The following is a 14,115-nucleotide window of genomic DNA, read 5'->3' on the forward strand; positions in this document are numbered from 1 at the left end:
GTAATGAGAATGGTATATGTAGCTCCTGAATTTCAGTATCTAAAACCACTGCTATGATCTGTCGAATTCGTTTGCATTGATGTTGTAATTAAAAAGGTGGGGATAGAGGTCATAGGGAAATTTATACCTGGGGGCTAGTTTTGACTCTCAGCAGTCCTATTCCTGCCTCACCTCCAATTGTACTTGTAGGGTTTTGAACTATTCTGGAAAATTTTAATTAATCTAGCTCAGATTTTGGGATCCGATTTTTTCCTGCCTTAACTTGGGCTTTAGATGTATCCCATATGTTTAGTCTTATTTGGGTTCCCACTTTTGAGTTGACTGGAGTTATTATCATGTAAAGCTAAAACAAAAGCCCCTCTCAACAGTTCGTTTTGTGAAGGAAAGAGCAGAAGCAGGCGTGCCAATTGAGGAGAGGAAGGTAAGCAATCCCCTCCAAGATTTCGAAAAATGCTTAATTTTGCATCTTTGAAAAATTCTTGCTCTTCTCCCATCCCTACATTTTCTTGAATTGGTGCTTCTGGCCATATGAGACTCTAATTCTTGAAGCTAAAGGCATCATACCTCCAAGAGTAAAATCAAAAGAAAAACCACCCATGTTGTTACATAATTCAGTTATGATAGGAAACGTAAAAATTTCTTGCATTAATGTAAGTTTTTTTTTTTAGGATATTATATAGAAAAGGAGGAGAGTGTATGCTTAGGTGATGGTCCTTCCACTGCTGGTAAGACTCGATTTTTAAATATTTAAAATTGTGTACATTAGCGTCATTAAAATACAAGGAATTGTTTCAAGCCTTGCCAATTTTGTTGCTTCAGTTGTTTAGGAATAATTTTGATTATAATTGCCGCAAATATTTGATTTTGGTAAGTGTAAAAGACCATTTCTAACAAATCAAAATGAACAAAATTAAAACCCAAATGATTACAAATCTGCAAACTTTTGTATCTTGGAGATCTTTGACATTTGTCTGCAGAGCCATTCCTAGGGTCGGTGGTGCCCAGGGAAAAATTAATTACAGTGACTCGTCCCAAATCAAGTGTAAGCAAAAATAGCCGAATAGAAGCAAAAAATTTGATCAAAGTGGGCAATCCCCCAGCCGTGAAGCCCCCCTCCAGCTTTGGTGCCTGGTGTAGCTGACCCGATTGCCCATCCCCTAGGAACGGCTCTGTTTGGCTCCCATCTGTAGAAAGGACATCCTGTGATGCCCTTGGCATAGGGCGCAAGGGCTTCAAAAAACAGATTAGAGGTTAAGACTTCAAATATTTTAACAGATTAGAGATGATTGGGCGATTGAATAAGAAAAATCATATTCTTTTTTTTTACTTGTGGAATTTCAATTTCTTTAGTCTACTGATGATGTTTTGTCATGCTTGACTCTTATTCCATATAAGAAGAACCGTTTTTACACCATGAACCACTTATCCACTTCTTTCCAATTGAAATACATTTGTGCTTGTCCCGAGATAGCCACTTCTTCTTTTTTGTAGATTGGACTATGACCTCTAGCTGGAGGAGAGTGGCACATGCCCCCTCCTTCCAAGGCTTAAAATTATTGTGTGGAAAGTGGAATTAAACCTGTATTTTTGAAATTTTTCCTACCATCTACCACCCTGAAGTATACTACCCCTCCCCCCAGACAGTAATGAAATGTATTGAAAAGGAATCTGAAGTTTTTGGAAGTAAAAATAGGAATCGCTGGATTTTAAAAAACAATGGAAAAGCGAATCTCTCTTCTAAAAGACTTTTTAATGTATATTTTCCGGTTACATTTCTAGCATGAAATTTTTTCAGTAAAATAGAAACCACTGGATTATTTAAACCCCAAGGAAAACAAAGCACTTCTTTAAAAGAGTTCTATTATAATTTTTTCTCGTCAAGTATTTAGTGTGAATTTCTTGTTGTGTAGGCCTTTTTTACTGTGATTTTTGGCTATGTATTTATAGTCAAATGGATATTTTTAGCTAGTGTTAATAGTATTTCTTTGCCTATCTGTAAACTTGTTTTCCAGATGCTAGGTCTCGAATTTTCTAACCAAGAATGTTTCAACAAATTCAAAGAAGTGACCCTTTCTAAAATGGGTTTTATTTCGGATAGAATGTGTCTAGTCGCATTTACTTTGCCGAAAAGCTAAAATTATCAGAATTTCAGAATAAAAAAAATTTATTAGGGGTGGTAAAAGAAAGTCCAAAAAATAAAACTCTTTTTTTAAATTAAGAAGCATTTATCTAAGACTAAACTACTTTCAAATAAATCAAGATTGATAAAAAAAAAAGGACAAAAAAGCCCAATGAGACCTGTAAAAATGTTCACAATTCTTATTTAGAGGGAAAATGAAAAAAAAGTGTAACTAGTATTTTTCTTAAGATAAAGAAACATTTATTGAAAAACTAATTTGCATCCAAAAACAACAAGGTGGGTGTTTAAAGGGCCAACGAGACTTGTATTATCCAGGATTTATCAATTTGATTTCCGCTAAACAATCTTATTCCAATAGAATATTTGCCAATTTTTAGCCTCTCACTTTTTTTTAAGCTTTAACAAGATTTTCATTGAACTATAAATTTTAATTTATTCGACAAAAATGACCTGCATTCGTTAACCTGGTTAGAATAGCATCTCTTAGTATTCTCGAGGTCTATAGATTTTGTCAATAGAGCTTTTGAGGCTTTCTAAATATGTAAACTGCTGCTCAAAATATCACTACCTTAAAAAAATTTGATTTTGAAAACAAATTTTGCAAGTTGTAAATTTGGAATTTGCGCTGATTTTCTAAATGAACAAATACAGTTGAAAAAAGTTGACTTTACTTACTTTATTTGCTACTAATTATAACGTAAACTATATGCACTCAACTGCCTGGGAAAGGCGAGAAAAGAAGTAGGCAATATCGACTATTGAGAAGCTCAGTAAGATATAGTACCAATTATTTGGGTATCTTTATCGTGGTTGAAGATTGGGATATAATAAGGGACTTTGGAGGAAACTAGGATTGGGATTGGGATCTTGTCCCGATTGGGGGACTTTGTGACAACATCCTGTAAAAAATAATCGGCCTTTCATTTTTTAAGGCACTCTTCATTCCTCATTAAAATGTAAGAATAAGCTATTTTAACTTGTTTGTTGATATTCTTTTAGGTACGCTTTTGAGTTGACTTGATTTTATTATAAATACAAGGATACCGCAAGATAGCCATATTCAAACAACGGTCTTATAAGAGTAAAGTAAAAGGAGGAGAGAATGGGAAAAAAGACTCGGGATCATTCTAGAGCTTAGGGAGAGGAGGTCACTTCGTATTCTCGTTTGCAAATTTCGAGTTTGTGGAAATAATCTACGAATTTTCAACGACTTGTAATGTTGTCCCTAAGGTCACCGTTATTAGGAATATAGGTGGGCTCAATGGAGTACCTTTAATGGTAGTCAACATCGTAAATGGGGATTTTCACAAAAAAATCTTTTGAAATAGTAGGATTATTCTGCTCTCGAATTCATTACTATATGCTACTTGAATAATATCTTCTTTTTGATGTTTGCTTACCATTACACGTATAATGTAAAAACGTTGCTTGTTACTAATATTTCACACGCGATCAATTACTCAGATTTTACTCTGAGTAATTGAAGTAACTTTCGTCAGGATTTACCAAAAAAGCAACTAAGGATCGAGTAAGTTTTAGAACTATATTTTTAATTGACTGCTCGATTTGTTTTTAGTTTCTTTTGAATATGACTACTACTCAAAATAAACGCTCAAACTATTGATTAATTAATTTTTATTATTAGAAATAAAATATTAAGATAATATTTGTGTTACCAGTAGGCTTCCATTTAGCCAGCACCATCTTATTGGTATTTTTATTGTAAGCTGCCTATAAACTATCAGTAATTTAGATGCTTTTTTTAGGTGATCAAAATGTTATGATATGATATGTCCTCTGAGCTAATTGAAATTTAAATTACTCAAAATTTGAAAAAAAAATGCAAAAAATAGGTGGCTTATATTTAAAATAGGAAAATGTGTAGAAATCTCTAAGTGCTATTGAGTTTTATTGCCGTAGTTGTCTAATTATCATGCTACCCCTTAAAAGTATCACTTCAACTTATCTAAATATAGTCAATATTAAAGATACTTCAGCTCTGTTTAATATACTGTTTTATTTGCAATTTTTGATCATATATAAGTGAGGTTGGGATTTTTGTTCAGAGGTATGGCTGATTGACTCATTGGCATATATTAAATAAAGAAAAAATTGGCAAAGATAAAAAATGTTAACACATTTTTGCTTGGTAGAATAATATATGTCCAGTTAAGACTTGAGAGCTTAATTAATTTATCATAATAACGATCTCTCTCTCTTAGATAACACAGAAAGATAGAAAGGCCTGTCGACTTTACCGACAACTTGCAATTGCTATTGAGGAAAAATTAAAAGTCCGTAAACAGTTCATTGGAAGTTCAACATGTGTTGATGGTGAAGATGTGGTCAATCGCGACAAACAAATTGACAGATCTACCAACACAAACTTACTGTTAAATGAGCCCTGTGAGGGAGGTCCCCTTTGTCAAAGTAAAGAGTTAGTCAACATCAATCCCTATAATGCTGAAAATGATGATGAGCCCTGTGAAGGAGGTCTTCTTTGTCAAAATAAAGAGATAGTCAACATCAATCCCTATAATGCTGAAAATGATGGAAGCTTTGTGAGAGATCATGATGAAAAAGGCTCATATAAATGTTCACAGTTAATTGATGATTTGGCGAACAATCACAGTGAATCATGTTTCAAAGATACAATGCCATCTCGAGTAGTTCTTCCTGATTCTTCATCTGTTGGTATATCTGAGCAAAAAAAGCTTTCGGAAATAGATAAAGATTGTAAAGTATTTTTGGAAAAACAGGAAATGAATATTTATGAAGAAACGTTAACAAGTAACAACAAACCTCTTCAAGACCCAAGTACGAGCACTACTTCATTGGGGAAATATATGGCATCCGATGCGTCTTCAATCACGCCCTGTTCTGAGACTATTGGACTGATAAATGACTCTGAATTTGAATCTATGGCTAGTGATACTTCTACAGCTGCTATTAATTTGACATCAGAAAGAAACAGAAGAAATTCCTACACTCTAACTCGAGAACCCAAAGAGTCACCTTGGATTTTGCCAGTTGTTGCTGATGAAAATATCAATAGTGTCAAGGATAGTGACAACAATGATAATCATAATGTCAATTCAAGATCAGCAAAAGAAACAGAAGAAATAGATTATACTGTTGAAGATCCAATAGTAAGAAATGACGATATTGCAGAATTGAAACAATCAGATAATGATCAAATAGTTGAGAAGGTTGAACCTAGATCAATTTTTCATCAGAGAACAGAAAGTCCTGTGAATAATAGTGCAAAAGTTAATTTATTGGATAAACAGTTCCCTGAAGGAACTTCCAAAGTCTTGTATAAACCACTCTATATAAAAACAGATTTAGATATGGACATAGCGCGTCTTGATAATGAGTTAAGTATCAAAGAAATTGAAAATGTTCAAAACAAAGATACAAGAATAGGTCAAGTTCCTTTTGCAATTAGTTCGAGCAATGGCAATTATTTGGACTCGCTTACAAACAAGACAGGAAATGGATTGTGCATGGAAAGAAGTTTTCCAATACCTGCTCCACGTCAAACGATTAGCAGGATTTCACCCCGAAACTTGAACTTAAATCTAAATAGCAGTCAACTGTCTGAATTATCTCTAAAAAGAATTAACGATTCCGTGATGCGTGATAGTGTTCCTATTGACAACCATGAGAATAAAAGTGCTAATGAAAATACTTTTGCACCACTTAATAACATTATTTCAGTTGAGAGCCCTTGTGTTGCAAAATCCTCCAATTACCAACATAATATAGCTAGACGTCAAATCACATCATCAGGTACATCCCTTGAAGATTCATTTATTGTCCAATATAAATCAAAAAACTTCGATGATTTTAAAGATGGAAGTAATAGGGAGTCTCAATATGCTGATGACTCGGGACAAATAATGGAATCAAAGAATACAGGGACAGCAGTATCAAAGACATTCACTTTGGAGAATAAAATAATAGGGATGGCAAGTACAAATTCTCCAACTTCGAATTTAATTTGTCTACCTTCTGCAACAATATCAGGTAAAACTTGTATAGAAACTGATTCTTTCAGCCCTAAAATCCCTCTTCAATCAAAAACAATAACAGAGAGACAAATAGTTGAAGAAAATAAAGAACGCGTGTCTCATTTAGCTAGTTCAGCATTTACTAATACTTCCAATATGGATGCTAATAACATGGCAAAGAAGATGGAGAATTTTCAATTTGAGCAACAGTTAAAGATGAAACAGCTAATGGAGCAACAGATGGTTGAACAGAAGAGACTTCTTGAAGAATTCCAAAGGACAGAACTGATGATTTTAGAGGAATTGAAGAAGCAAGACCCTGCAGTGTTTGAGAGTATTTCAAGAACTGGTGATTGTTTTCGACCAACGTTAAGCAACCAGTTGATGACTTCTTCTGCAGAAAGTGAGGTAGCATCTTTCTCTATTTTATGGGTAAAAACACCCGAAATGTATGGGAGACTGTCATATCTTAACACACGGGAAAACTTTTGGAAGACAGCCAAGGTGGTTCTTTCTCTCTCTCCATCTCTATTTCTTTCTTTCTTTCTTTCTCTCTTCCTCTTTCTTGCCTACACCTCTCTATTCCTCTTTCATAGAGAAAGGCCTGTACCTCAGAGATAGAGAGAGGAAGATCATTGAGGACTTGTAACTGATATAGGCTGTGAGAACCAAACAAAATTTAGACAGAGTTTTACACATACTCAAGGATTAGCATCATATGCATATAAGGTTTTTGAAGCAAAAATTGTGTCGATATTTGACAACAGCAATCAGAAGTGGCAATATTAGGCAACCCACTGTAAATGCGTTTAGGGTAAGAGGTAAAAAAACTCAGTCTTAGTCAATGTAGTAGCACTAACTTAGTAAAGAGTGACGTGTCTCCAATGCATTTTTTTCCAGCCTCTATAAAACAAAAAAAAAATCCATAAATTACAGCGTGGCTACCGCCTCTCAAACCCCCTAAGCGTCAGAGTGTTGTTTTTACTCTATTGAAAGCGATGTATATTTCAAATAATCAAGCTTTATTTGCCATAACATAAAAAAAAATCTGAATAAGAATCACGAAACAAACAAACAATTTCTGCAAATAAATAAATTTTGTAACTTTCAATTTAGTTTAGCCTACTATTTTATACGGACAAAGTTTTTTTGGCTTTATTGTTTTGTTTGATTTTTTCGTTTGTTTGTTCGATTCTTTTCGTTTTGTCTTTATTGCTCTTTGTGGAAAGTTTTTAACAAGGATAGCTGACCCTTGAGGAGCAAAACGAAAAAACAAAATGTAGAGTAGAGTAACTTTTTATTTATAACCAGACATAAACACTGTTAATAAACGAAAACGCAAATGCCTAATGGCATACTTAAGCGCATCAAAGAAACGAAAAAATCATCAGGTAGACTACATTTTCAATAATTTAAAAGGCTACATCTTTACAAAATAAAATAAGAGAAACAATAACAACCTGACACTACTTCTTCCCAAAATGAAACCAGAAAGACAAAAATAACCTGACACTATAATAATATAATAATGCACAGATTGCATAATTTGACCCCTTCCCCTGGAGCTGTGGGGGGCATGGCATCCCCAGAGGCATAGTTATTAGACCTTTTTGACTATTTTGAACAAAGTGGGTACGATATTTCAGAATTTTGATCAGTATTGAGGGGGGCATATAAATAAGGAAAGGGGGCCCTTCGCTCTCAAAGCACTTTTCAACATGGCCTGAAAGTTTCAACTTCAAACCTCTCAGTCGTTTCTGAGATATTGCCAATGCACTCGTTTGAGAACCAGTATGCACAATGTGTGCTTTGACTTTCTTCAACATTTCCTGAAAATAGTCACAAATAGAAGTAGTCGTAGTCGCAAGTAGAAGTAGTCACAGTCTCAATTAAAAGTAGTCGCAGTCACAGTCGCAAGTTGTCACAGTCGGAGTCACAGTTGTAACTATTCATTATTGCAACTGAAGTTTCAAGGCCCCAAAAAGTTTCAAGTTAATACCATTAGACGTTCCTAAGATATTACAGATTTCCCCCTTTGATAGCGTTGATGCAGACAGTGTCTTTCGTATATCTTTTGCCCCGGGGACTGTGGGGGGCTTGGCATCATTGGAGTCATAGTTATTAGATCCTTCGATTATTTTGAAACGATTTTTTTTCAAAATTTTGATCGGTGTTAGGTGGGGGGATTTGAATAGGGCAAGTGGGAAGGGGATGTTTGCCCGCTGATCACTTTCAAACATCCCCCTGAACAGGCCCTGAAAGTTTCAGCTTAATGCCTTAAGCTGTCCCTAAGATAGTGCTGATACGCCCTTTTGGCAACAAGCATGCACACAATTTGTATTTGATTTAATTCAATATCCCCCTCAACTTATTCTGAAAGTAGTGACGCTTATACTTGGTTGTAGTCGCAAGTAGTTGTAGTCACAAATCGCATAATTTACATTCCTCGCCCCGGGCTTTGAGGGGCATGGCGTCCCCGGGGGCATAATTGTTAAATCTTTTGAACAAAATGGCTTCAAATTTTCTATGGATGTTGAGGGGGCATAAAAAAGGGTAAGGGGGACTGGCTGTTTTTTTATCACTCTTCAGCATCACTCTCAACATGCCCTGAAAATTTCAACTAAATACCCTCAGCCATTCCTTAGATATTGGTGATATACCCTTCTGAAAACAATGCTGTATATAGTGTAGGGAGAGGGGGAGGGGTACAAAAAAAAACAGCTTTTAAAAATGCATAAAAAATTTGTTTATATGCATTTTGCGAGTCTGACAAACAGTTTGGGGGGAGGGAGGGTAAAACCTCCTAACTCCCCCCGGATACGGCGTTGATATAGTGTTTGATATTGTTCTCAACCATCCTCAACATCTTAAAGTTTCACCTTAATCTCCTAAGCCAGCCCTTGATCAAACATGCACCCTTTTTCCAATAAAAACCTTGTATATATAAATAATGGGCCACTTGTATAACTTATATCCCTTGCCCCTGGGGCTGTAGGGGTTATATCATCCCCGGAGGCATAGTTATTGTAATTTTGATCAAAATGGCTATTTCACAATTTTGATCGGATGTCTTCTTTGGGGGGGGGGGGCGGCTAAAAAAAGGCCAGAGACGGGGGGGGCTGATTGTCCTCCCACCAATTTCCAACATGACCTGAAAGTTTCATCTTATTACCCTCAGCCGTCCTTTAGATGTTGCAGATACGCCCTTTTTGATAAACTGGTTGCACATAGTGTCCTTTGATTTAGTTCAATATACCCCTCAACATTCCCCGTAGTTTAACCTTAATACCCTTAGTCTTTTCGGACAAACTCAGAATCAAACATTCCCCGTTTTTTCAATGATTAATCCTGCATGTAAACAATGGGCAAATTGCATGACTTACATTCCTTGGCCTGGGAGATTTGGGTGTTAAGTCAACTTCGGACGCATAGTTATTTGACCTTTGGACTATTGCGAACAAAGTGACCATCCAAATTTTGATCAAATGTTTTTGAAGGTAAAAAGAGCGTGGGAAGGTGGTTGACCTCCAATAACTTTGACTTTTAAAATGACACTAAAACTTTCAATTTTTAAATGAATAAGCACTTTCCGAAGTTTATGCGACCAACCCTTCCATGTAAAGGGGCTCTGCGGAAAAAAGTAAAGAAATCATAGGCAGCGCGCATGTGTTTTTTTTTTTTTTTCTTCATCAGTGAGGCACTTCGTATCAAAGGAGTTGTCGTAGAAACTTTGCAAAGGGCTCATTCGATTGGAAATAGGAGGTGCTAGTGCTTTTTTTAATAGTAGAAAGTGATTGGACGGCAACTAGTCCCCCCGCGCCCATCATTCCCCCAAAGACAACCAATAAAAATTTTGAGTTAGCCATTTTGTTCAGCGTAGTTTATTTCAAAGTAGAAAATATGTCTTTGAGGAGGAACCTCCCCCACAACCTTCAGGGCAATGATTCTATGTTGTGCCCTGAGGGCACATCAGGTCAATGCTGGGACAATGTGCTATATATTATTTTTTTTTTCCTTTAGAGCCGGGCACTTAATATGGAAGGGGTCGTCGTAGAAACTTCAAAGGGGCTCATTCGATTGGAAATTGAGAGTTCTAGTGCCCTTTTTAATAGTCGAAAGCGATGGGAGGGCAACTAGCCCCCCCCCCACGCCGATCATTCCCCCAAACACATCCAATCAAAATTTTGAGATAGCCATTTTGTTCAGCGTAATTGATTTACAGATAGAAAATATATTTTTGAGAAGGACACTCCCCACAATCCACAGGGCAAGGGTTTTAAGTTATGCCCTGGGGGCATATAAGGTTTTTATAAAAGATGTTGTCGCAGAAACTTTAAAAAAGGCTTATTCGGTTGGAAATTCAAAGGGCTAGTGCCCTTTTTAATAGTCAAAACTGATTGAAGGGCAACTAGCCCCCACCCCCACGCCCATCATTTCCCCAAACACATCCAATTGAAATTTTGAGATAGCCATTTTGTTCAGCGTAGTTGATTTCCAGATAGAAAATATGTTTTTGAGGAGGATACTCCCCCACAACTCTCGGGGAAAGGGTTTTAAGTTATGCCCTGAGGGCCTATAAGAACGATGTTGGCAAAATGTACTATTTTTTTTTCTTTAGAGGTGGGCACTTCACATGGAAGGGGTTGTCGTAGAAACTTCAAAAGGGGCTCATTCGTCTGGAAATTGGGAGTTCTACTGCCCTCTTTAATGTTCGAAAGTGATTGGAGGACAATTCGCCCCCCCCCCCCCCACGCCCATCATTCCCCCAAACACATCCATTCAAAATTTTGAGACAGCCATTTTGTTCAGCGTAGTTTATTTCCAGATAGAAATTATGTTTTTGAGGAGAAAACTCTCCCACTACTCTCAGGGCAAGGGTTTTAAGCTATGCCCTGGGGGCATATAAGGTTTTTATAGAAGGTGTTGTCGTAGAAATTTCAAAACCGGCTCATTCTATAGGAAATTCGAAGGGCTAGTACCCTTTTTAATAGTCAAAAGTGATTAGAGGGCCACTAGCCCCCCCCCACGCCCATCAGTCCCCCAAACGCATTAAATCAAAGTTTTAAGATAGTCATTTTGTTCAGCGTAGTTGATTTCCAGATAGAAAATATGTTTTTGAGGAGGACACTCCCCCACAACCCTCAGGGCAAGGGTTTTAAGTTATACCCTGGGGGCATATAAGGTTATAATAGAAGGTGTTGTCGTAGAAACTTCAAAAAAGGCTCATTCGATTGGAAATTCAAAGGGCTAGTGCCCTTTTTAATAGTCGAAATTGATTGGAGGGCAACTAGCCCTCCCCCCACACCCATCATTTCTCCAAACACATCCAATCAAAATTTTGAGATAGTCATTTTGTTCAGCGTAGTTGATTTCCAGATAGAAAATGTTTTTGAGGAGAACACTCCCCCACAGCTCTCAAGGCAAGGATTATAAGTTATGCCCTGGGAGCATATAAGGTTTTTATTGAAATCTTTGTCGTAGAAACTTGAAAAAGGGTTAATTCAATTGGGAATTAAAAAGGATAGTGCTCTTTATAATAGTCGAAAGTAATTGAAGGGCAAAAAACCCCCCTCTCACATCGACCTTCCCCTTAAGCATCCCCATGCACCATTTTTTGATATCCCTTATGTTTACGGCACTTGAAAGCCCCGGAAATTAGTTTTTTCATGATAAAAACCCCTCCCCCAGAGCACTCAGGGCAAGGCTTGTAAGTTATGCCTTGGGGCATATAAAGTTTTTATTGAAAGCGTTGTCGTAGAAACTTCAAAAGAGCTCATTCAATTGGAAATTGAAAGGGCTCGTGCCTTTTTTAATATTTGAAAGTGATTGGATAGCGACTAACGCCCCTCTCACGCCCACCATTTTCGAAAACACATCCAATAAAAATGTTTACATATCCATTTTATTCAACATAGTTGAGCCTTCTGTAAATTATGTCTCTTAGGATGATAGCTTTTTCAGAGTCCTCGCTCCAAGGGTTATAAGTAATGCCCTGTTTGAATATAAGGTTTACGTAAAAATTTGTTGTATAAATCATAGGCAGCACTATCGCGCTGCCTAAGTAAAGAAGGGGGACACTCGAGAACAAGACAAGAAATGGGGACTAATTAAAGAGGAGGACACTCCCCAACAACCCTCAGGGCAAGGGTTTTAAGTTATGCCCTGGGGGCATATAAGAACAATGTTGGTAAAATGTATTATTTATTAATTGTTTTCTTTGGAGCAGGGCACTTCGTATCGAAGAAGTTGTCTTAGAAACTTCGAAAAGCGCTTATTCCGTTGGAAAGTGGAGCGGATTGTGCCCTTTTTAATAGTCGAAAGTGATTGAAAGGCGACTAACACCCCTCTCACGCCCACCATTTCCCCGAACACGTTCAATCAAAATTTTGAGATTGTCATGTTGTTTAACGTAGTTGAAAGTTGTGGAAATTCGGTTTTAGAGGATGACAACCACTCTAACAGACCTTGGGGTAAAGGTTGTAGTTTATGTCCTGGGGGCATATAAGGTGTTTATAGAAAGCGTTGTCGTTTCCAAAAGGGCTCATTTGATTGGAAATCAAAAGGCCTAGTGCCCTTTTTAATAGTCGAAAGTGATTGGAAGGCTTGACATTTTTATAGTAAAGATAGAAGTGGGTATAATGTATTATTTTTTGTTGTTGTTGTTGTTTAGACCAGGGACCTTCGTATCGAAGGAGTTGTCGTGGGAACTTCGAAAAGGGCTCATTCGATTGAAAATAGAAAAGGCTGATGTTCTTTTTATAGTCGAAAGTGATTTGAGGGCAACTAATCTACCTCCCATTCTCACCCTCCCATGCCAACCCTCCCATTTCTGCTCTTAAAATTTAACCGAATCAAAATAGCGTAAGTGTATCCAAGCTATTAAAGAAAGTAAACAGATTTTTTTTGCGAATGGTATCAAGTTTTCCATTTCAGGTCAACTAGAGGAGGTATGAAACTAAATTAAACAGTACTATTTTTGTCCAGTTTTTTAAAAGGGTGTATGTTGTTAAAATCTGCTGAAAAATTTTCTCCAGCATACAAATAGCAGGCGAAACTATAAAGTTTTAAAAAACGAAAAGATTTAAAGTATTATTTTCTATTTCCCTGAAAAGACTATGTCAATATAAGACGAACAGAAATTAATTAAAAAACATTTTTCCACAAAATAAGTTTTTCAAAGCAAAGTAAAGAATTCCATTAAACAAAAAATGAGCAAAAGTAAAATCAAATAATCTACCAAGTGTGAAACTACCACAAATCAGCATCGATAAATAAATGAAACCCAAAACGAACAGAAATTTCAATAATTAACCGAGTCAAACTCAACAACGAGCAGAAATTATCATAAGTTGGGTGCAAAACCTCTATGCCCTCCCAAGGCCAGAACATAAATTGCACATTACTGAAAAAATAAAAAAGAATGTGCATTGTTATTTTAATATACATATAATGATATTTTGTAATCAAAATGTTAATATTATTTGATTTATTAAAGTTATAAAATTAAAAACATTAATATTTTTTTCAGTAAAGTGCAAATTTTGTTCTGGCCTTGGGAAGGCATAGGGGTTTTGAGCCCTATTCATGTTAATTTCTGATCGTTTTGAGTTTGACTCGGTTATTTATTGTAATTTCTGTTCGTTTTGGGTTTCATTTATTTATCGATGCTGATTCGTGGTAGTTTCACTCTTGGTAGATTATTTGATTTTAGTTTTGCTCATTTTTTGTTTAATGGAGTTCTTTACTTTTCTTTGAAAAATTTATTTTGTGGAAAAAGTTGTTTTAATTAATAAGAATACAAATCAGGAGGCTTTGACTGTTAGTACTTTGATACATATAAACCATCTCGGGCACTAGTCTTTGGACGCTGTGACTAGGCAGTGGTGCTAATAGGGGCTATTTCGTTCATATTGATCTTTGCACTAACTCCTTCAACCTAACATAATGATTTTTGTTACTGAC

General features: G+C 36.3%; 1 protein-coding gene across 2 annotated transcripts in view; it reads left to right on the forward strand.

Moving 5' to 3' along the window:
• Positions 1–668: 668 nt before the first annotated feature.
• Cp110 (Centriolar coiled coil protein 110kDa) overlaps positions 669–14,115 on the forward strand; it is a 35,498-nt gene continuing 22,051 nt past the window's right edge. For both annotated transcript variants that reach the window (XM_089086472.1, XM_089086473.1), the window contains exons 1-2: positions 669–725; positions 4,363–6,561. In XM_089086472.1, the coding sequence (XP_088942598.1) occupies positions 708–725; positions 4,363–6,561 (2,217 nt within the window). In that variant the 5' untranslated portion in view covers positions 669–707. The remainder of the gene's footprint in view (positions 726–4,362; positions 6,562–14,115) is intronic.

Source organism: Artemia sp. Qi Xiang Cuo, chromosome 3, assembly GCF_049724085.1.
Source record: "Artemia sp. Qi Xiang Cuo chromosome 3, ASM4972408v1, whole genome shotgun sequence".
NCBI classification, from domain to species: domain Eukaryota; kingdom Metazoa; phylum Arthropoda; class Branchiopoda; order Anostraca; family Artemiidae; genus Artemia; species Artemia sp. Qi Xiang Cuo.